Raw genomic sequence first — 22,046 nt, 5'->3', positions numbered from 1 at the left:
CTCTTTCTGTTGCTCAGGTGCTGCAGCCATTTCATTGCTCCCCTTGGGGCTGTGGTTTGTGCAGAGCTCCCTGGAAGGCCGGGCTGGGTGTGGGAGCTCTGCTGAGCAGCTCTGGGGAGTCGATCCCACTGCAGCCACAACTCTGGAGCCCTCTGACCTCCTTTCCTCCCTGTGGAGTTCAAAGATGACCCCACTTCAAGAGGTGCCACCCACCAAGGTGCAGCTACCGAGGGTGGCGGGGGGCTGTGAAGTCTGGGAAGGGGCTTTGCCAAGCATTCCACCCATCCATGGGATCCCTGAAGGTTTGGGCTGGAAGGGACTTTAAAGCTCATCTGGTCCCTCCCCTCTTTCTTGGGGGATTCTCGTTCCAACCTGGTTATGAGTTCCTGTCCCAAGCAGGAGCAGAATTCCATGCTTGGAGCAGGAGTGTGTGTGGGGAGCACCGACCTGCCAGGGGCAAACCAGACCGATAAAACCACGTTTTATTTAAAAAACACCTTCTACAATAAAAAAAGATGTCCATAGCCTTTCCCCTCCTTTCTTTCACAGCCCTTGGAAGTGTTGATGCGCAGCAGTTGTGAGGGATGTGTGACACACTCGTGTCCCTCCTGCCCTGCCCCAAGCTCAGCACCTGCAGCCCTGGGAAGGAGCACCGTGCTCCAGGGTCTGGTGTTCCTTAGGCCTTCCAGGTGTAGCAGTAATCCTTCATTTCCAGCAAGCGGAGGGACGATTTTCCCAGGGTTGGACACTGACTCAGCTGCTCCAAAGTCTTGGGATGCAGCCCGCAGGCAGGGAGGTCCTGGGGCACACCTTCCTGTGAAGGGCACACACAGGGAATAAGTGTTTCTGTGGGAAGCTCCCGTTTCCCCTCTGCCCCGGGGCCGCAGCTGCTGATCCCGGCTATTCAGGTGCCAAGCCCTGAGAATGACGAGGTTGGAAGAGACCTTCAGGATCATCGAGTCCACCCCAGCCCCGACAGCTGAACGAGACCACGGCACCGAGAAGGGCAGGGCCCGGTTGCGGGGAGTGTTCTCACCTGGGGCGGGGCCGGGCAGGTGTTGAAGGCGGCGCTGGGCTCGTGGGGGCTGAGCAGGGCACGGAAGGAGCCGCGCTGTGCCGGGCCCAGCAGCAGCGTCAGGGCGTGCAGGGTGTGAGGCAGGACGGGCCCCAGAAGCTCCAGGCTGAACACGTCCTCAAAGCCCCCCTGCACCCGGGCACGGCCGCTGACAGTCCGAGCCTGAGGGCACAACACCGCGCTTAGCACCGCAGCCAGGACGAGCTCTCAGCAGCTCTGACACTGCCAGAGCCCACGGAAAACAGAAACACTTCTCAGTGTTGTCTACTCCCTGTAACAACTCCTAAAATGTACCCCCTGGACTGCAGGAATGCTGCAGGGATTGGGAAGTGCAGAAGAACAGGATAAACTCCTGGTGGAACAAGGAGCTCATCCTGTTCTTACTGGGAAGAAATTTGGGTTAGATATAGGGTAAGAATTCTTGGCTGTAGGGTGGGGAAGCCCTGGCACAGCTGTGGCTGCCCCTGGGTGTATCCAAGGCCAGCTTGGATGAGGCTTGGAACAACCCAGGACAGTGAAAGCTGTCCCTGCCCATGGCAGGGGGTGGGACCGGGGTGATCCTGCAGGTCCCTCCCAGTCTGAACCATTCCTGGCAGGAAAAGCTGCTGAGCTGTGGCTCAGGGGCTCTGAGAGCCTGCACGATCTGGGGAGAATCTTAACAACCATTTTCCCTCTGGGCAGTTCTGCTCAGCCTCTTGTCTCTTGGGAAATGAGGAAAGGGAACTCTGGGATGTCAGGTCAGTGCAGGGATGTGCTGTAAGGATTTAGGAACAGACTCTGCCTGCAGACAAAATGATGACTCAGGCTTTAGCCACAGCAATCCCGCTGCGGTGCCTGAGGGAAACGCCAGCAAATCAGGGTCTGATCCCTGGGGAAGGAAACAGCTTCCTTCCCCTTCCTAGAGGCAGCTGTGTGTCCCTCACCTTGAGCGTCTGCAGGGTCCCGCCCCGGAAAGCCACCGGGGCCAGCAGCGTCGGGGGCAGCCCCGCCTGCGGCCCCGCCACGGCCACCAGGCTGCGGCAGCTGATCAGGAAGTTCAGCAGCCTGAAGGTGTTGCTGCCTCTCACCAGCACCAGCGACTCGGCTCTGTGATCCACCTGCACCTCGTGCTTCTCCTTGCGACTGGGGAGCCGAGTCAAGGGAAAACCACGGGGAAGCATCCATGTGCCAAAAAGCTGGAGCAGTGAACCCCCCCACACCCCATCTGACCAAAATCCCCAAAACCAATCCCCACCAAGCTTTGCACTCATCCAGATCTGTTCTTCAAATATTAAGCAGCATCTAAATCCTTGCTTCAAATCCTAGGAATACTTGCGAAGTAAATGAAAAAAAATAGAAAAATGCAGTATCTCAGAACATACAGGAATGAGAAGATTCATATTTGGAAAACAGTTCTCAAGAACTTCTCCAGAACATGTGTACCACAGCATTTTAACAGCTGCAGGGTTTCCTGGTGTCACACATCTGGAAGATCAAAGGATACAGTTGGATAGAAATAGTATCTGGTTTCTTCACCTTGTCTTGGACTCCCATCTCCTCAAGCCAAGAGAAACTTCCATCATCATCATCATCGCTGGGAGCAGGTTCCCTGGAGACACAGATCAGTGTTAGGAGGGCAGTGCCTCTGAGGAAGCTTTTCCAAAAGGACTGTGCAGGAGCCTGGAGCGCCCTTGAATTCCAGCACCGCACAACATCAGACCTTACCCCGCATCCTCCACAGCGCTGCCCTCGCCGAGGCCCGAGGCTGCTTCTGTTGCCAAACTCTCCGGGTTTTTCTGTTTCCTGGTTCTACTTTCCTCAAGCAAAGGTAAGGAGAACTCTATGCCTGGTGGGGAGGAAAGGGAGCAGTGAAGGGCTCTGTCACAGCCGTGTCGGTGCTGCAGCCCCAGCTGTGCTTACCCTCGCTCCTCATGGCCTCGCGGAGGCCGCGCGTGGTGGGGGCGATGGCGGCGGTGGGGACGGCGCTGCCCGCCAGCCCCGCGGCGCGGAACAGCACCGAGAACTGCGCTGCACACACGTAGAAATAGGGACAGAGCCGGGCCCGCAGCAGGTTGTACAGAGAGGTGAAGCTCACGGACCTGGCAGTGGGAATAAACAGCGCTGTCAGGGCAGGCAATTCTCCCCTACTGATGTGCTGGAGAGGGACTGGGGCCAAGGGCTGCAGGGCCAGGAGCCAGGGAATGGCTGCCAGGGGCAGAGGGCAGGGCTGGATCTTGGCATCTTGGGCAGGGATTGTTCCCTGGCAGGGTGGGCAGGGGCTGGGATGGAATTGCCAGAGCAGCTGGGGCTGCCCCTGGATCCCTGGCAGTGCCCAAGGCCAGGCTGGACATTGGGAGCTCCTGGGACAGTGGGAGGTGTCCCTGCCATGGCAGGGGTTGGGAAGCGATGATCCTTAAGGTCCCTTCCATCCCATGATTCTGTAATGAATTAAAATCTCCTTGTCTCACTGTTACCCAACCCATCAGCAATCCAGCTGCACTTACCAGTCACTCATGAGCACTTGCTGCAAGGCCTCGTCCTGTGCCCAAGGACAGGCCTTCCCAGCCATCCTCCTGTCTGCCCCGAGGCGGGGGAACAGCGGCAGCCAGGGCAGGGACGGGTGCAGCCAGTACACGAGGCTCTGCTGGAAGGCACAGCGCAGCTCCGAGCACAGCCGCGGCTCCTGCGGACCCAACAGGGTTTGAGGGGGACAGCAAAGCTGCCAGAGACAAAACTACACCTCCAGCCACCCTCACCCAGCCCTCACCTGCACGCTCTGGGGCAAGGTGGTTTCTGTAGCTCTGCAGTGCTGAGCAAACCCCTGCGCTTCCTCCTGTGCTTTCAGGTGTTCTGCCCAGGTGAAGGGTTGGGAGGACACGAAGAGAACCCGTGTTTTAATACTCCAGTCTGCAGGGAATTCCTGTCTTGGCGAGGAGGCAGCTTTGGGTACAGCAAGAGGTGAATGGAGGTCCTGACCAAACAGAAACATTGGTTAACTCACAGAAAATGAAACCTGTTCACAGGCTAAACCAAAGGCACAGTTTATTATTTTATTTTACTGAGTAGCAGATTCTAATAGAAATACTCCATTCATTGCCTATAAAACCACCTGAGTCCTTGCACGCATGAGTCCTTCCAATAACATAAACTAGGAACAAATAAAAGGATAAATGTTTGAAACAAAAAAGGCCTGAGCCTGATGTTTATGAAGACAAGAATTTCCATGCCAAAATGGTTATTTCATTTCCTCTCCTGGTGACTGTAAGGTCACCTGCCACAAAAAAGCCCTGGGCACCTCCAAGACAGTTTGTTGTTCTTTTTCTATCCTTCTAATTTAGTTTGAACTTCAGTTTTTGTATCTAGAACAACACTAAAAATTGTCTATTAAAATTCTTTCCATTTGAAAGGATGGTTTTCAGGAATTCTTGCTTTCTTACGTGCCAGATGAAGTGCTCCATTTCTGCAGCTAAAAACTACAAAAAGCTGTTCTGGAGAAGAACATCCTCATCTCAACTACATATAAAACTAAGAAACAGTAAAATTATAGTCAACATGTTAATAAAACTGAAAGACAACAACCTCTGTCCGTGGAACTACAACAGCAGTGAGCTCAGGCAGAAGGCTGGGTTTAAAAACTGTCACCAGAACAGGAAACATCAATGTAAGAAAGTTCCTTGAATAATGACATTTTAGTACATTCCTTTATGTAGAGATGGGCCACCGAATATCAAGTGAAACAGTTTCAGCTTTGTGTGTGTCCTGAGAAAAGCTGAAATCTTTTCAGCAGCGTGTCCTGTTTCATACCTGGCTTAGGGTGAGGATGTCAGAACTTTCAGCAGGCTCCACTCTCCTGGGGGGCTTCTCTTCACAGGTCGGCTCTAAAAACTGAATGAAAGAGCAGCATAAGGCACAGCACAAAGGATGCACCGGGCTGATCATTTTAAAAACTGCCCGTGCAGTGACATTTCCCGAGTGATCCTCGGCACCTCGGGCTGCAGACAAACCCGCCTCGGGGCGAGCCCAGGACCCGCACCCAGCGTAGAGCAGCAGCTCCAGCCCAGCAGGGCCTGCCAGGAGGCGGGGGCGAGCCCCGGGCTGCTCCAAAAGGGGCTTAGGGCGATAACCGAGGGCTGAGAGCTCCGGGAAAAGGCTGAGGGCTGAGGTCCCCGCTGCCGGGGCTCGATCTCACCTGCCAGAAGGGCGCTGCCGATGGATCCCCGCCCGCCGGGGCCGCTGCCGGGGGCTGAGGGGCGGCCGCCCGCTGCGGAGCGTTGTCCAGGCTGGAGAAGGGGTTGCGGCGGCGGGCGGCTCCACAGGGGCCCCGCGGGGCCGGAGCAGCGGCGGCTTCCGCGGCGGCGGAATCGACCCTCCGCCCAGGGCGTTTGCGCTTCAGCCGCAGCAGCGCCGGTGGCTTCTTGAAGCCGGGCGAGTGTCCGGGCTCGGCGGGGGCGGACATGGCTGAGCGGGACCCGGAGGAGCCGCGCTCCCGTCTTGGCGCCAAAGGACGGCCGCTCCGCCCCAGGGCGGTGCTGAGGGAGCGGCGCCGCCATTGCTGCCGCCCTCAGGGGCTCTGAGGGGAGCGCGGCTCCCGCCGGCCCCGCTCCGCCCGCACGGGCAACAAAAGCACGGAGCACAAAGACACACGGCGCTCCAAGTGTGTCCGTGCCCTTCCAAATGCATTCGGACAGCGGCCCCAAGGGCTGCGCTCGGCTGCGCCAGCATCGCCACACGGCCCCGTTGGGTGACATGGGACACGAAACCCACAGGGCTTTAGTCTACTTGAGATAAACGAGTTTTTTCGTTTACTTGGGACAGAAAACCCCTACTGATTACACTGTTCTCTTCTACACTGGTCTTAAAAGGCATAACGATACTAGAAAGTTATATTTAGAAATCCATGTGGCTCAAAAGTCATAAAGAGGTAGTTAGGAGCAACATCTCTACTGACAAAAGACTTAATAAAACTACCTTATAAAACACTTACACAGTTTTGTCACTTGATGTTCTTCACATCTTGAACTTTTAAATTTTTTTGTTGTTGTCCGCCTTATTTTGGAAACCTTGAAGCCAAACGGAGCAGCATCAATTAAAAATCACCAGCTGGGTCCAAGGCTTTAGGATCGCTGTGGAACTCCCGCAGGACTCGCACGCTTCAGACGAGCACAAGAGCACCTCTGGTTCCCGAGGCTGCACGGCAGCACGCCAGGAGTAAAATCAGAGTTACTCCTGATTTCATCGCCTTGCCGTGCATCATTTATCCAGAACCTCCTCCAAGTGCGCTGAGGGAGAGGAGACAGATCAAGTGTGCTTCTGGATAATTTGTTTTCTCTTCAACTTTCGCACTGACACAGCTTTGCAGTGCCCATGTCCATGATTTGAGTGATCCACAGTGAAAATGAGCAACATGGCTGAAGGAGAAAAGGTATTTTTGCTCTGCAGTGAGAGTATGATTTGAGGAAAGCAAAACGCAGTTCCTTCCCCTCTGCTGACTTTCCTACAGGCCACAATCACGGATAATGCTGGAGAGACAGATCTGGGCTGTGCTGAGGTTGAAAGAGGGAAGTGATATTGCACAGCACTGGGAGATATCAAAGGTAATAGGCTACACTAAGTCCCCAAGTCCCAGCTTGGGGACTCTGGATTTACCAGGTTTACTGCCTTAGTGCTGAAATGAAGGGAACAGACCTGGGGGCAACTCCTGCTGTCAGTACCATGTCCTTCCCATCTGGCACCCTTGATAGTTTCCCCTGTCCTTCAATTGAGTAATAATTTTAAATATGAATTAAGATCTTTAAGTGCAGCACTCGGTCTCCGTGCTGTCAAAACCAAAAGGTAACTATTAAGGTAACTGCTGGTAGGGGTTGGAGACAAAAAGACGAATAAAAACATCTTTGTTTCCCTCTTTAATTTCTTAGGAATGAAAACCAACAGCGACTGCATTTGCCTGTAGATGTTTCTGACATTTTTAAGTGCAGCAGGGCAGACAAGATTTTTATGTCAAGGCTGCTTCTTTAGAAGCTGCTGATGGGAACATTCTGCTCAAGGGAATTAAAAACCCCTGAAGTCATGGGAGCTTCAGAGACCATTTGTACTGAGGTACAAAGAATGTTTAAATTCCGTTTGCTTCCTGCAAGTGTACGCTGATTTACTCCACAAATACAGTTCTTTATCTTCCCCAGGCTGAGAAATCAGAAGTTGTGTGTCAGAACTGGATGACTTGTCTCTTTCTTGCTTGATTCTTCTGAACTATTTCCATAGAAACTTTGGCTTCGTACAATGGGATTGGTTCATCCAGCTGAGGCCTAAAATGAAACAGTAAAAAGTGCTGGTGAGCACACCCAGACCAACAGAAATATCACAGGACAGACTTTACTTTCACTGTGTCAACCTCCCTCCTCCCACAAAATAAGTTTTATGGCTTTTCTCCAGTGCACAGAAGAAGGGAAAAGCCCCAAAGCAAACAGGAGCTGCAAGTGAATGAAAAGAGATCCTTCCTGCAAGGGAAAAAGGGGGGTGATGGGGAGGGTTCTGCTCATCAGCAGTTGTTATCCTGCTTTAAGGAAAGGGATCTTCCATACCCACCTCATTATGGGAGTCTTCTTATTTCCTGAAGCTCTGCTCAGGACTGTTAGTGCTGGCAAGAGTTTTCTACTTCTAATGCTGAATTTAAAAAGCCACAAAAAACTTCATGTCTCTCACCTGAAAATGTTATTTGATAATTTCTCCATGATATCTTCCAGGATGGGTATCCAAGAGGACTGTTAAGGAACAATAGAGCTGGACAGAAATCTCTTTACAATCACATTCTCTGGTCACAGCCCTGTACTGATAAAAACTCAGCAAGATCAAGCCAAAATGAAAATGAACCCCAATTCCTGCCTTTAGATCAGATTTTTGTACTTGTTTCTATATCAGAAACCTCCTTTTCTGACATAGGATGCAGAAATGAAATATGGAATATTTCAATTTTTTCAATATGAAAATACTCAGTATTTCAATATGAAATACAAGTGTAGCCTGCATTAGTACAACATCAATCAATCATCAATCATTGGCATTTTTTGTGCAGAATGAAGAGAACAGATTTTGGGACCAGGTAGCTGTTGTGACTGTTCATATAGGCACCTGATAAAAAGCCAAAATGAAGGTGGGAACACAGCAGAGGCTGGAAATTCTTGGAGCACCCTGCCATGTGAGGGGTCTGTGAGTTAATGACCACCAGCCAACACGTGGGGCTGTATTCAATCTTTGTATGACACTCAAACAATAAGGCTCATCCTTCATTTTAAGGGCAATCAGGCTGATATTTGAAGCTCCAGTTCTTTTAAAAAAGGATCAATTTATGATTCAGATGCTCCAGAATTTCACAAGATACACAAGTCCCTAAAGCCAAAAGCACCCAAACCTTCCAGGGATGAAAATGTCCTGCCCATGGAGCTCAATCCAGCTGCATCAACCCAAATGTAGGGGACATTCCTTTCCTTTTTCCCAACCCACATTGTCCCTCCATAAACTTTAGGTACAAAACAAATCAATACATTTTATGTACCTAATATTTCTGTACATTGCAAATAAAGGAAAAGTTAGGAAGCCAAAACACTTCCACTTTTGCAGTGAACATGAGGGCATTAAGTTTAAAGGTGATGCATCTAATGCCCAAAAGCACAAGTACAAAAAAAAAAAATAAATCCAAAATGTCACTTGCAAAAAATAAAAACATATAGATCTTAATTTAATTATAGATCTTAATTTAATTTAATTATTTGGTTCAATAATGAACCAAACTACTGCATTTTTTCCCCCCAGAATGGGTGTTTTGCAGCACTACTTTTAATGAAGCTTGTAGAGACATTTTCAAGGCCAGGCTGGACATTGGGGCTTGGAGCACCTGGGACAGTGAAAGGTGTCCCTGCCATGACATGGGTGGCACCGGATGGGCTTTAACTTCCCACCAAAGCAGTCTGGGATTCCACAATGTCTTTAAAAGGAATGCAGAAAATACCTTAAAACCTGAGTGTCTCTTATGCTTTAGCCCCACCTTTCAGCTGGGTTGCAGCACTGAGCAGAGGAGAACTCCCAGAGGGATTTCCCAGTTGCATTTTCACTCCTTTGAGCAGTGAGAATTCCACAGGACCACCAAAGGATATCGAGATATTTCCCCTGCTGCACATTGGACAAGTTCCAGATCTCATCGTTCAGGAAGGACACTGTGGCTCCCTTAAGGAACAAGGAATGGCTGTCTGGAGGATCCAGCTGAAGCAAATTGAAGAAAAATGTAATTTAGTTACATTTTTCCATACATAAATAAAGGTTAAATGGTTATTTTATAGAGATGGTTAAACCAAACAAAAAAACACCCCTTGCTCACTCTCAAAAGAGGAAACTTGTAACACTGACAGGTTGAAAAAATAGTTTTATGTGTCTGTACCTCTATTTTCTGTGGGACAAATTACTCCCTGCCACAGGCATCTTTACCTGCAGGTTCTTCTCTGTGGTAATCCAGCGTCCCCCAGCCCCAAGGAGAGTGATGATGTCGTGCTTGTGAGGCAGCAGCTGGGATTTGGAAGCTGGCTCATCTTCAGCACTGTACAGCCTCACTGGGGAGGGAGAAGAAATTCCTCTGAGCTCAGAAGAAAATGTGGAAAATTCAATATGTATTTATTGCCACACATTTTGGTGGAACTCTAAGTTCTTTGGTTGTTTCAGCTAAAAATCATTGAAAACTCTGAATTTATAATTTTATTTATAGCCTGAGTATTTTATATGTGTTCAGAATAATAGAGTAATATTTTGTTTATATTTCTAATACTATATAATAAATAGTAATATATAATAATAAAGGCTATGATAATAAATATATAATATATATTAATAAATATAATTTATCCTATATTATATAGTATATAACATAATAGTACATATTATACATAATATAAATTATATATGTAAAATTTATATAACATATATTGCATAATATGTAAAATGTATATAATATATAATGTGTAAAATGTATATAATATAGAAAATGTATAAAATACATATAATATATAGTATATATAAAATAATGTATAATGTATACAATACCATATATAACAACTATAACACCCATATATAACAACTATAAACTATAATATTATAGCATATATATTAGTATAATATGTATAATTAATATAATATATAATAGATATTACACATATATAAGATAATAGATTTTATATATGCTAACTATAATTATAGATAATATATTTATAATTATATATAATATATAGCAATATATTTTATTATATATTATATATAGTATATACACATAATATATAATATAAAATATATATAGTAAAATAATATATAATTTAATTATAGAAGAATATATAAACCATATATTATTATATTTATATATACATTTTATATATATAAACCATATATAATTATAATTTAATATGTACATTTTACATATAAAAATGCTAAATCATATATTATTTCTCTATATATTTTTCTATATTTAGATGATGGAATTCCCAAGGAAGCAGAACTGCAGGAATACCTCCAGCATCCAGCACGATGTCCACGCCCAGCTCTCCTGTCTCCTCCAGGCAGCTCTCAGCCACATCAATCTTCCCATGGGACACATCAATCACTCGGGCTGCCAGAGCAGGACACCAACAAAAACAGCTTCAGGTCCATGAAAACAGAGTTTAGATGCTCAAAACTGAGAGCTCAGACCCTGAGCAGCAGCTTCTGCTCTCTGCAGGTATCACAAATGGGTTTGCAGCTCCACCCAAAAAACCCTGGCACATCTTTTATTCCTTTCATTTTCAACACAGTGCAAAATCAACACCAAAATTTATGAGTGCAGAAGTTCAGCTCATGAGTTTGTTGGCCCAAAAGGATAAAATGTGGCACTCTAAGATTAGAAATCCTTCTCTAAGTTAATTCTTTGCTGTCCTTGTCCAAGTCCTGGCTCTCTGGGTTATTCATTAAATGTTCAGATGAAGGGATTTACATCTGCTCTTGAAATATTGCTGAACTGAAAGCCACCAACACCTTGTCCTGTCATGTATCTCTGATGCCCAGTTTATGGTTGGTTATAAAGATGAACCACAGAATCCGGAATGAGAATCCTGGAATGGTTTGGGTTGGAAGGGACCTTAAGGATCATCTCATCCCACCCCAGCCATGGCAGGGACCCCTCCCACTGTCCCAGGAGCTCCCAATGTCCAGCCTGGCCTTGGGCACTGCCAGGGATCCAGGGGCAGCCCCAGCTGCTCTGGCAATTCCATCCCAGCCCCTGCCCACCCTGCCAGGGAACAATCCCTGCCCAAGATGCCAAGATCCAGCCCTGCTCTCTTTCAGCTAAAAGCCATTTTTAACATTACAACAATAACACAGGGACAGAAAAGGAGCAGCTACAGGTTTTGTTTCATCATTATGAGATGGAACAAATATTTAGAAACTAAACAGGCCAAAGACTTCACAGCAAAATGAGAACTTGAAAGAGCATCAACCAAATTTGGAGGCCCATTCCAGAGGCTCCTGGCCTGAGCTCTGATCTGCACTTACCCACCAAAGGCTGCCGGGCTCCTTCTGGAATGTGATCCCAGAAGCAGGGAGGGAAGGAAAGAGGGAGCAAGAAAAAATGCAAGGAGTTGGTCATTAGGGATATTAACAAATCATCAATAAATGCCTTGGGTTTGGTTCTTTTTGTCCCTTCAAATTCCCAATCAAATCATAGGATGCATCCAATTCCTAAGTCATTCCCTCTTTTTTTTCCTCACTGAAGTAAAATGATTTCACTGGAGAGAACACACAGTCAAAATTTACTAAAGATGGGATAATAATTAATTATTAATGATAGCCACATTCCCCATAAGTAAATAAATCCCCATAATATCATTTTCTTCTTAGCTTCCTCCAGTCAAGAAGTTAAAAGGTTTTCCTTAAGAGGGCAAATTTGACATGGTATTATTTCTGCAACTAATTTCATTTTTTGAAAATTATTCTGGTTTCATAGACCTAAAGCCTGGCAAAAAAAAAAAAAAAAAGGCCAGAGTTCCACCAGTTTGACTATTCTGATTTCTGTATAGCAAAAATGTCAACTTTTGTTCCTTAACTCAGTACAATAATTCAAAATCCTGGTCAACTTCCTTCTTAAAAAATGCTGGAAAAAATTCTCACCACTGTGGAAAGGGACAAGCAACAAAGTGTAACATAATTTTCCATAATCCTTTGTCATTTATGTATTTCTCACTAAATACTGGTAAATTAGTTCAGTTTCTTCTGGTGTGACTTGCACAACTTCCAAAGTAACATTTTCCTGACTGGCAAAACTTCAGTTTTTCTCCTCCCCTGCTGGCAGGCACAGAAACACCAGGATTCCACAGAGTTCCCAGAGTTTGCTTTTCCCCAGGAAGTTCAGCTGCAGTTTAAACCCTGTCACCCCAGGATGTGCTGGGGGTTTGGGGATTGTGTTCACTGGGGGTTCTCAGCAGAGGCACCCCCAAGAGTGTTGGTGGCACAGAATAAAATCTCCTAATCCAAACTAAAAGAAAAACAGGAGGTGCTTTTGGGAGCAGAGGAAATATCTGTGTATGTATAGATACTTTTCCTTGGGATCTCTAGCAGAAACTCATCCCACTGTTTATGGAATATTCTGTCCCCAGCCTGAAACACACTCATTAAAATGTCAAAATTTGTTAAAATCCCCTCCTTATTCTATTACAATTTTTGCTCCAGAGATCACTGAAGACAAAAAAAGCCCCATCCTGTTGCTCCAAATACAAATCCTGAAACATTACCAAGAACTTCTACTTCAGGCACTGGAATCACATAAATTAACAAACAAATCAGAAAGTCTGAACTCTTTAAAAAGCTTTTTCCTTTTGCACTCAAACTCTTTCTATCTTTAATGCTGCATCCAGGTTCTATTTCTTTATTTGAAATAAAGTTGCAGTTATCATTTTTCCCCCTCAGCCATTCTAGGGAGCAGCTTGGTATGCTCAACAATGATAACACAAATTGCTGTTCACTGAAAACTGCCAAAAACTAACCAAAAATCCACTGAACAAGCACAGAACTGAAAATTCCCCACCCACAGGCACAAGAAGCCACTTAGAGCTTGGGTGGATCTATTTGATATTAACATTATTATTATTATATCAATATAACTAATATACATTAATTATTAATATAATAATTATTAATATATAATTAATATAATATATATTATTATTATATTAACAAATAATTTTAAAATGCTTTAAAAAGTAACTGAGGACTGTGAGAATAAAATTGCCAAATCCTTTCCTAGCTCATTAATTTGTTATATAATTAGCAAAATTTTTCATATCATTAAAAAATATATTAACATTCCATAAAATGTTACAAAAAGAAGTTTTAAGTCTTCATTATTTCCTCTTTGGCCCTGTAACAGCTGGTACAACAGGGCTCTGCATAGCAACAGCATTCCCAAAAATCTTCCAGTTCTGATGTCTCTCACAACTGCTAATGAAGTAAAATACATAAACATAGAGACAGTAAAAAAGGCTGCTGAAATTAGGAAAAATGAGTGGTTTTTTGGGTCAAATTGCAAAAAAAAACAGTGCTACTGTCATGCTCTAGAGAAATCAGTGTGGCAGGTGCTGCAGCATCCATCCCCTCCTGCAGCTGATGTGCCCAGGCCTGGGGTGCAGCTGTAACCACAAAGGCATTTTACAGCTCTGGAACTTCAGTGAATGCCAACACAAATCATACTCTGACAAATAAACCTGGGGATTACACTGCAGCACTTGCTATTTGCAGGGGGAAGTAGCAGGAACCAGTTTTAGCCTTTTGCTGCAATCCAGCCAGACTTGACAATTCATCCTTTATTTTAAAACTGTCTGAATAAAGGAATATTCCACTTTCCTCCACAAAACACCACTGTAATTTTGATCAGAAAAAAATGCCAGTAGCTCCTACACAGAGTATTTTCTCATGTTATTTTCAGAGGGGAAAAAAAGACCCCAAACTTGAAGTATCAAAGAGAAGTAGTCAGGGAAGAATGCAAATGTTGTGTGTGAGGCCAAGCTCCTTTAGAAAGCAGGAAAATGCATCCAGCTCTAGCTGTGGCAGTACCTGAGACTTGATAAAACACTACAAGGAGTAATCTGAGGCTGCTGAGTGTTGAGTGTCAGGTGTGTGAGCTCTGGCACACACTGGGGTAGTGGTGAGTCAGCAATCCTTCCTTCCACAGCAACCACTTCATCAAATGGAAAGATTTCCTGAGAATTTAGGCCAAAAGCCAGCACTCAGCACTAGTGGAAAGTACTGCCAGTCATTACAACTGAAATGGAGAATAAAAGTGACATCAAGAACACCTAAACCAGAAATTAAATACCTGTGGAGCACAGAACAAACCTGGAAACTATTTAATTAGATTATTTATCAATTTGTATTTAATTTTTATAGAAGTCTCTATACCTGACAGAAAAAAAAAATAAATTTTGAGACATTCTTTAGGACAAACTTTAACACTGAAGGATAAAACTCACCCCCAGCAGGTCTGAGCCTCTCCAGGTACTGCTTGTCCTCCAGGCTGTGGGCAGTGGAGATGACTCTGGCCCCTCTGTGCTGGGCCAGCTGAATTGCGATGGTACCGAATGGCTGAGGAGGGAAAAGCAGGGCCATTGATTAACTGATTAATTCATTTATTTACACCAATGATTTGATGTTGTTTAAGAGCAATTATATTGCAAAGGCCACTCAGGAGAGTACCCAGAAATGAACTTACTCCTGCAACAAAACACAGCTGAACCAAGAACTGAATATTCACAGACCTGCTTCTGTCCTAAGTGAGGCCAAAACAACTCTGCAGTGACTGGGAAGCTCTGAATGAACTTTTGGTCAGTAGCTGGTTCTTGTCTTCAACAAAACATTTCAGATTTTACTTTAATTACCACAGCCACCTTCACTACAGTTGGAGCTCTGAGAGAAAAAAGGGAAGGAAAAGGGAAGGGAAAAAAGCTTTTTTGAAGGGGAAAAAGCTCCAAGGAAAAAGCCCCAGCCATGTTTGCATTACAGAACCTTGGCTGAGGGAGCCTCACATCTTCATTAGCACTAAGAACTACAGGGATGCAAATCAAATTATTCATATCCAACAAAAGGTAAAAAGTAGAGGTGGGAGAGGACTGAAAAATAAGGCATTTTCCTGCAATTATCCCTGAGGGCTCAGGGCAAAACAGTGTCACTGCAGGACACCAGAACACCCTCCCTCTCTGCACCCCCAAAATCCATGTAGGACAATATTCCTGCTCAGGATCTCATGTGGGAAAGCCCTTCCTGCAAACCCATGAAATGCAGGGCAGTGCCAGCACTCCCTGGAGAGCACAGCTGTGAGAAATGCAGGGAGGCTTGTTGCATCTTGGTTTTTTTAGGGCTGAGATTTTTCAGGATGCTCTTTCACAGGGTGTTTCACTGATCTTAGTTTTGTGTCAGGGAGGATATTCTAAAGGTTTGTTAGGCTCTTGTTTTTTTGTGTTTATTAATATATTATTATAAGACTTAGCAGGTCTTCTTCAGACTTTTTGTTTAACTTATTGCTTGTTTCAAATTGCCTTGAATGGTGCAAAATAGCTCTGAACTATGCAGCTTTTTTATTTTTATACTTATTTTCACTTAATTAGAGAAATGTATTTTTTTAGTGACTTAATGACTTAACATTTGTGTGCTGCAGCATTTTTTATTTAATTACTACTACTCAAAAACTTCTAGAAGAAGATGAAGAAGGATGAGACACTACTTTAAATTCTTGTCTTCTGTTCTTTAAACTAAAGTCTAAACTTTAACTGTTTTACTCAGTGACTTAAGAAAACTCTTTAATTTACACACTCACTCTCTGAGCTTTTCTATTTAACTCTGACAGTTGTTTTTATGGTGTTATATGAAATTCAGTGTTTTCTTGGATGTCAGAGCTAGGGCCTGCACTCTGTGCTTCAGACTCTGCCATGGGAGGTTTGTGCAGAGGAAATCTGTGAGCATTTCCCAACTGGTACCCACACTTGCTCCATCCAGGACGAGGACACTGCTGCCAGGGGACACCTGGGACAGGTAGTGCAGGGCTGTGTACGCGCGGAGCCCGTCCCGCAGCGTCCCGGCGGCCTCCACCCAACACACCTTCTGTGGCTTGTGAACTGGGGGGGACAAACACAAACAAACACACAAACAAACACACCAAAGAGATGGTAAAAACCCCAGGAAAATCCCTGGGGCTTGTTCAGCAAAACTTGTCACAGCAAGTCAGGAAGGCTTCACCTGCAAACAGGTCCCCATCACTGATTCCCGTTTCCCTCCTGTATTAAGAGGATATTTTGCCATATTTTACACAAGTAAATTAAGGATTCCATTTTGGTATAAGTTTAAGGGAGCCACCTCACACAGCTGGAATTCACAGGCAGTCACAGAAACAACACAACCCATATTTAGATATTTAGAATCCCAGGATGGTTTGGGTTGGAAGGGCCTCAAAGCCCATCCAGTGCCACTCCTGCCATGGGCAGGGACACCTCCCACTGTCCCAGGCTGCTCCAATCCTCATCCAACCTGGCCTTGGGCACTCCCAGGGATGGGGCAGCCACAGCTTCTTTGGGAAGAGCAAATTTTGAGCAGAAGAATAGTGTGCTCAAGATAACAAACTGTTGGAAGAAGGACAGGGAGTCCCACATTTAGTATCTTACTCATTAAAGCAATCTATGCCCAGAAAGAGAAAACTGGAAGCTCACAATAATTGAAAACAATACCAGGCTTTCCCTGACCCTCATCCCTGAATTTTCCTTTCTCCAGTTCCAGTCTGCTTGTTTCACCCTGTCTGTTAGTCTGGTCCCAAGTGATGTTGCTGGACTGAGTCAAAGGGAAGAAAAAAGCAAATTTCTCCTCACTAAGTTTTCTGACAGATTAGGAAAAAGTATAACAACAATGAAGCAACAGAACTTAGAAGGGGAAAAAAGGAAAAGACAAAAAACAGGGTAAGCTTGTGTGGTTTAGGCCATCACAAACTCTGTAATGGTGTCAGCAAAAAAAACCCTTGAGAGCACTGAGTGTTCAAACTTCTGTGATTTGGTGGGGCTGCTGAAATTTTGGAATGTTGGAATGGAAGGAGTGTGCCCAGAGCTCCAAGGTAATGTGCTCCCTTTAAGAAAAGCTCAAAGTCTACAGATACAGTCAAAATAATTATTAGCAAAATGTATAATCTACAAACCCAAATAATGCTCGTGAACCAGGATAACTTCACATACACCAGACTCCTCAGAATCCAGGGGCAAAATTCCTGAAAAAACCAGAACACAGACCTTGAATTTCACACAAGCAATCACTCCAACCAGAGCACCCTCCCAAAGAATTCCCTGGCCTGGCTTGCTCTGGGTTCAGTCCCTCTTGGCAGGTTTAGGACAGGTAGGAGACCTTGGCCAGGTGCCAGCCTGGGGTGTCCATGGGCACCAGGCAGTTCCAGAGGTGCTTCCTCAGCATTTTGGGATTGAGGGAGAAAGGCTGGGGACACCAGTGAGTGCTGTTTGGTACTGGCAGGTGTCATTTTAGTCTGGTGATGTCTGGAGTCACTCCACACCCTGAGTGTCCCATTCCATTCCTGGCTGTGGATCACAGAGGAGGGATCTGGGGCATGGAGCAGCCACCCCACAGCCCCTCTCAATTCCCATCCCAATTCCTGAACGTGGGATTTGCAAAGACAGCAACAAAGGCACAGGAAGAAGGAGAGGAAGAACACACAGGAATGTGGAAGTGCTAAAAAGCAGGAATAGGAAAAGGGAAGTGCAGGAAAAAACAAACTACCCAGGGAAGGCAGAGAAAGCAAAAGCAGAGTAGCAGAAAAGATCCCTCCATCCTGGTTATAACTGAGCTTTTTACCTTCACTGGCCACAGAACTCTCCTGAACAGGAGCTTCTGGCACCTGCTCCATCTCCTGAATTCATGTCCTCTCCATCCCAGGGGAAACCATGCTTTTCTTCCCTCTCTCCCACAAGTCTCACACTCCATTTAGACCAAAGGGCTTTGCCTTGCAAATCTGGCTGCTGTGTCCTGTCTTTCACAGCTCCCATTAAAAACGTGCTTGTGCACACCTGGAGCTGTCTCCAGGTTTATCCAGGGAATAATCAGTGCCTAGGAGCTGCCCAGAGCAGTTCTTGTGCAGTGAGGGAATAATGCAAGAAGGACCATGATGTCCAAATAGACATTCTCCCCACATCACTCTGTCCTGCTTTCAGAACTTCAGTCATCCTCCAATCCTTTGATTCAGCACACAAAATATAAACATAGGACAGAAATGACTCCTCTCTCCTAAGGCACCAGTCACAATTTGGTGGTTAATACAAAATCATATTTCAAATCCTAAAGTAACGTTCTTAGACCAGAATTCCCATTTATAAGTTTATGCATGTGACAGCAGTTTAATTTTGAAAATACATGGTCAATTTAGCTTTACCAATGATTCTAACCTCAGTCACTCTTTATAAAAAGATGACTGATGGTGTCAGTTGAGGCAAACAGGCATTAACTTACCCACCACTTCATCATCTGGCTGGAAAAAGGTCACCTTGCTTCCAACTCACCATGGAGAGGCAAAAAGGAGGAAAGAAGAGAAATATTTATAGCTGGAATGGGATGTGCATTTGGAAGCACTGGTTATTACTAGATCACAAAAGTAAAGATATACATTTATAGTGAAAAAACATAATTCTATGGATTACACACGTGCCAAGCCCAAATGTTGGATTCTCTAACTCTGGCACCTCAGCCACAAGGAGTTCCATGCAGAACACACAGGTGGTGTCTGAGAGCCAGGCTGCACACTCCACCTCAGGGGAGGGATAACAGCACTGAGAGAGCAATCAAGGAAGCAAAGAATTGCTGCTTCTAAAGGTGCCCTACCCAAAAAAGAGTTCTTTGTTCTGACTGGAATCCCTGCTCCCTCCCCTCCCTGGGCAGTGACACTCACTCACCTTCCAGCACAACTCCCGAAATTTCTCTCCCAACAGGCACAAGTTCCTTCTTCAGTTTAATTTCTGACAGGAGCTAAATGAAAACAATGCTTACAACATCTTGAAAAAGGCTCTGTATTTACATATTTATTATCATCTTACAGCATTGCATCATCAGTAAGGCTGGGCAATTACCAAAATGATATCCAGGGGGAAAAAGGTGCACACATTCCTCAGTCAACATTAAATCATGGCACTGAATTCTGCATTTCAATTTAGAAATATATTAAAAAATAAAAGCAGGGAGTTATTACCAGCCAAGCCAATTTGTGACTTAGAGTGCAAATGAAGAAAAAAAGGATTTATTGCAAGAGATCTCACAGCTGACAACTGATCTGACTCCATAAATTAGAAACCAAATTCCAGATGCTTTTTATTCAGAGCTGTGCAAGAATCCCAGACCAGTCCTGTGCCCACTGCCAGCAACAAAGCCACAGCCTCAGCTTCACCAGCCAAGGACCATGGAAACCACAGATACCCCCAGCTTTACACAACACCAAGCAAATACCTTTGTGTCCACCCAGCTCAGAGCACAGGCTCTGACCTGCACCTTCACATCGTGGTCTCTGGTGGGAGGCAGGTTCTCCTAGGACAGATTTACAGTTGCTGTGTTAGACAATGGATGTGCCCACAGGAGCTTCTCCAGCTCCTGAAAGCATTTCTCCACTTCTTTAGTGGGGAGAGCACACAGGTTTTTCCAATGAAAAGGGATTTACAACACCATTTTTAGTACATGTACATTATTGCTATTATTATTATTACCATTATAACATAATAAAATCATTATTTTTATTACTATTAACATTAGCATTATATTATTATTGCAAACTGGTCACTAGACCTTACTCATCATTATCATCCTCATCATTATTATGTTACTATATTCTGATATTATTATTGCAAACTGACCACTAGACCTTACTAAACCTCATCAGACACTGACATTATTTTTCTGTTGAGGTTTTTTTTCCCTTTATCTGAGGCACAAATCCTGACAAACCCACTCAGCTCAACATTCAAGTCCAAAACAAAGTCCAAATGATGTCAAAGAAACAACCTCAGTAAGAACCAGTGTTGTTACCCCAAACCTGATAGAATCCTCAAGCTTTGTTTCTACTTTTCCAGGGACTAGAAAATGCAGTCAGGAAATGTGTGTCCAGGGTTCATTTTTCAAGCCTGCAAAGCTTACTTGTAAAGTCTGGACACCAAAACTGCAGAGAAATTCAGCAGTGGTCTTGGCAAGTGTTGATGATAGAACTTGCTGCAAATGCACCTCCCCTCCCAGTCCTTTCCCAAGCCAGCACAAGATTTCTGTGCCTCAGTTCCTCTGTGGCACCCAGCCAAACTCTCCTCTCCCACTGCCTGATGGACAGAGCTGTTCTGATGGGAACTCACCCTTTCTTGGAACACAAATGTCATTTCCTCTCCAGGAGAATTCTGCTGACCGTACAGGGCCTTCATAGCGACCTGAAAAACTCAGCAACCAAACTGTGACATCTGCAGTGTCTGTGGGCAAACAAGGCATTAAAGCCCTGGTAAATTAAAGTAAATTAAAGCACTCTGTAAGAAACACAGCCATTGTTTGCAGGCAATTTGAGTCTTTGTGATACAGAAATTCTAAACCAGATCAACGGTTTAGTTGCCCATAACAGAGAAAATCCACAAAACTTGAGAGTCACATAGTTGTGGAATGGTTTGGGTTGGGAAGGACCCCAAATCCCACCCATTCCCAGCCCAGCCATGGCAGGGACACCTCCCACTGTCCCAGGAGCTCCCAATGTCCAGCCTGGCCTTGGGCACTGCCAGGGATCCAGGGGCAGCCCCAGCTGCTCTGGCAATTCCATCCCAGCCCCTGCCCACCCTGCCAGGGAACAATCCCTGCCTAAGATCCCATCAAATCCTACTCTGAAGCCATTCCCTGGCTCCTGGCCCTGCAGCCCTTGGCCCCAGTCCCTCTCCAGCTCTCCTGGAGCCCCTTCAGGTACTGATGTAGGTACAGCAAAGCACCGAAGGACACAGCATTTACTGACACTGTCCCGTGCAGCAGAAGGGCTCTGTGCCACCCCACAAAATTCAGACAGGGGCACTGCAAAGGGGACACAGGGAATTCACGTGCAGGAATACAGCGAGCCTTACTCGTGACTTCACCAAAAATCACCGCCTGGGTTTCTGGTCTCCTCTCCCGCCTCGGTCCGCGTCGTCCTCAACGAACAGGAACCTTTAGAAAGGAAAAAACAAAACAAAAACCCAAACGACCAATCAGTAAAATTGAGTTAACGAGGAAAAAAGAAAGCAGGGAAGGCAGGAAATCATGCGACCATTATTGCAGCTCTAAGCCCTGAGGGACCATCCCGAGAACCCCTCGCATGAGGCCCGTGCCCGCCCCGCGACCCCCGGGGAGCGCTTCAAGAGCTCCGACAGAACCCGGCCCGCACCGAGAGGTTCCGACAGCCCCGGGCCGGCCCTCAGGGGCTTCGAGCGAACCCGGCCCGCACCGAGAGGTTCCGACAGCCCCGGGCCGGCCCTCAGGGGCTCCGGTTCCGCGGGACTCCCGAGCGCCGCGACGCGCGCGCGGTTGCCATGACACTCCCTCACTTCCGCCTCGCCCTCAGGCACCGCCCCCTCGCCATGCAACCAATCATTGCATCCGGCAGCACGTGAGCGCTCGCGATTGGTCACAGCGGCCGCCATTCATCGTGGAAGGCGAGGGACGATTGGTTCGTGCGGATGTCACTCGTTCATGAGGCGAGGAGGGAGGATACGGCGCCCGGCGCGACCTCTGGGACATCGCCGGGGAGAGGGAGCAGACGCCACTTGCAATTACCTCATTAATTAACACCGTATGCACAATACAGGCCCCTCCTGCGGGCGGACAGGAGGGAGCGCGGCCGCCCCTCACAGCTCCCCGAGCGCTGGCCCCTCAGCCTGGCAGAGCTGTAATTGGTGGGGCAGGCGGGGTCTTACCGTCA

General features: G+C 46.0%; 2 protein-coding genes across 8 annotated transcripts; both read right to left on the bottom strand.

Moving 5' to 3' along the window:
• Positions 1 to 465: 465 nt before the first annotated feature.
• Positions 466 to 6,828, bottom strand: DONSON (DNA replication fork stabilization factor DONSON). The gene is made up of 10 exons (XM_015618872.3): positions 5,244 to 6,828; positions 4,859 to 4,939; positions 3,822 to 4,025; positions 3,559 to 3,737; positions 2,975 to 3,153; positions 2,780 to 2,900; positions 2,559 to 2,663; positions 1,999 to 2,197; positions 1,037 to 1,237; positions 466 to 814 (listed from the first exon to the last, which is right to left on the bottom strand). Exons 1-10 carry the CDS (start codon positions 5,508 to 5,510, stop codon positions 677 to 679), a joined length of 1,674 nt encoding a protein of 557 aa, XP_015474358.1. The 5' UTR covers positions 5,511 to 6,828; the 3' UTR covers positions 466 to 676.
• A 116-nt stretch (positions 6,829 to 6,944) lies between these two features.
• Positions 6,945 to 21,981, bottom strand: CRYZL1 (crystallin zeta like 1). Of its 7 annotated transcripts, none has more exons than XM_033517438.1 (15): positions 21,902 to 21,981; positions 21,214 to 21,295; positions 20,473 to 20,583; positions 19,586 to 19,663; positions 19,039 to 19,111; positions 18,599 to 18,643; positions 17,283 to 17,351; positions 16,085 to 16,218; positions 14,581 to 14,692; positions 11,612 to 11,635; positions 10,596 to 10,694; positions 9,530 to 9,651; positions 9,202 to 9,307; positions 7,754 to 7,799; positions 6,945 to 7,356 (listed from the first exon to the last, which is right to left on the bottom strand). In XM_033517438.1, the coding sequence occupies exons 3-15, from the start codon at positions 20,536 to 20,538 to the stop codon at positions 7,257 to 7,259; spliced, it is 1,074 nt and encodes a 357-aa protein (XP_033373329.1). In that variant the 5' UTR covers positions 20,539 to 20,583; positions 21,214 to 21,295; positions 21,902 to 21,981; the 3' UTR covers positions 6,945 to 7,256. The 7 variants fall into 7 exon arrangements, with proteins under 7 accessions (XP_033373329.1, XP_033373350.1, XP_015474384.1 ...); XM_033517459.1 differs by having other exon boundaries at positions 20,473 to 20,544; XM_015618898.2 differs by lacking the exon at positions 21,902 to 21,981 and adding an exon at positions 21,513 to 21,694.
• Positions 21,982 to 22,046: the final 65 nt, after the last annotated feature.

The sequence above is a fragment of the Parus major genome, chromosome 1, assembly GCF_001522545.3.
Source record: "Parus major isolate Abel chromosome 1, Parus_major1.1, whole genome shotgun sequence".
NCBI lineage: Eukaryota > Metazoa > Chordata > Aves > Passeriformes > Paridae > Parus > Parus major.
This window is presented reverse-complemented; position numbering and strand designations above follow the sequence as displayed.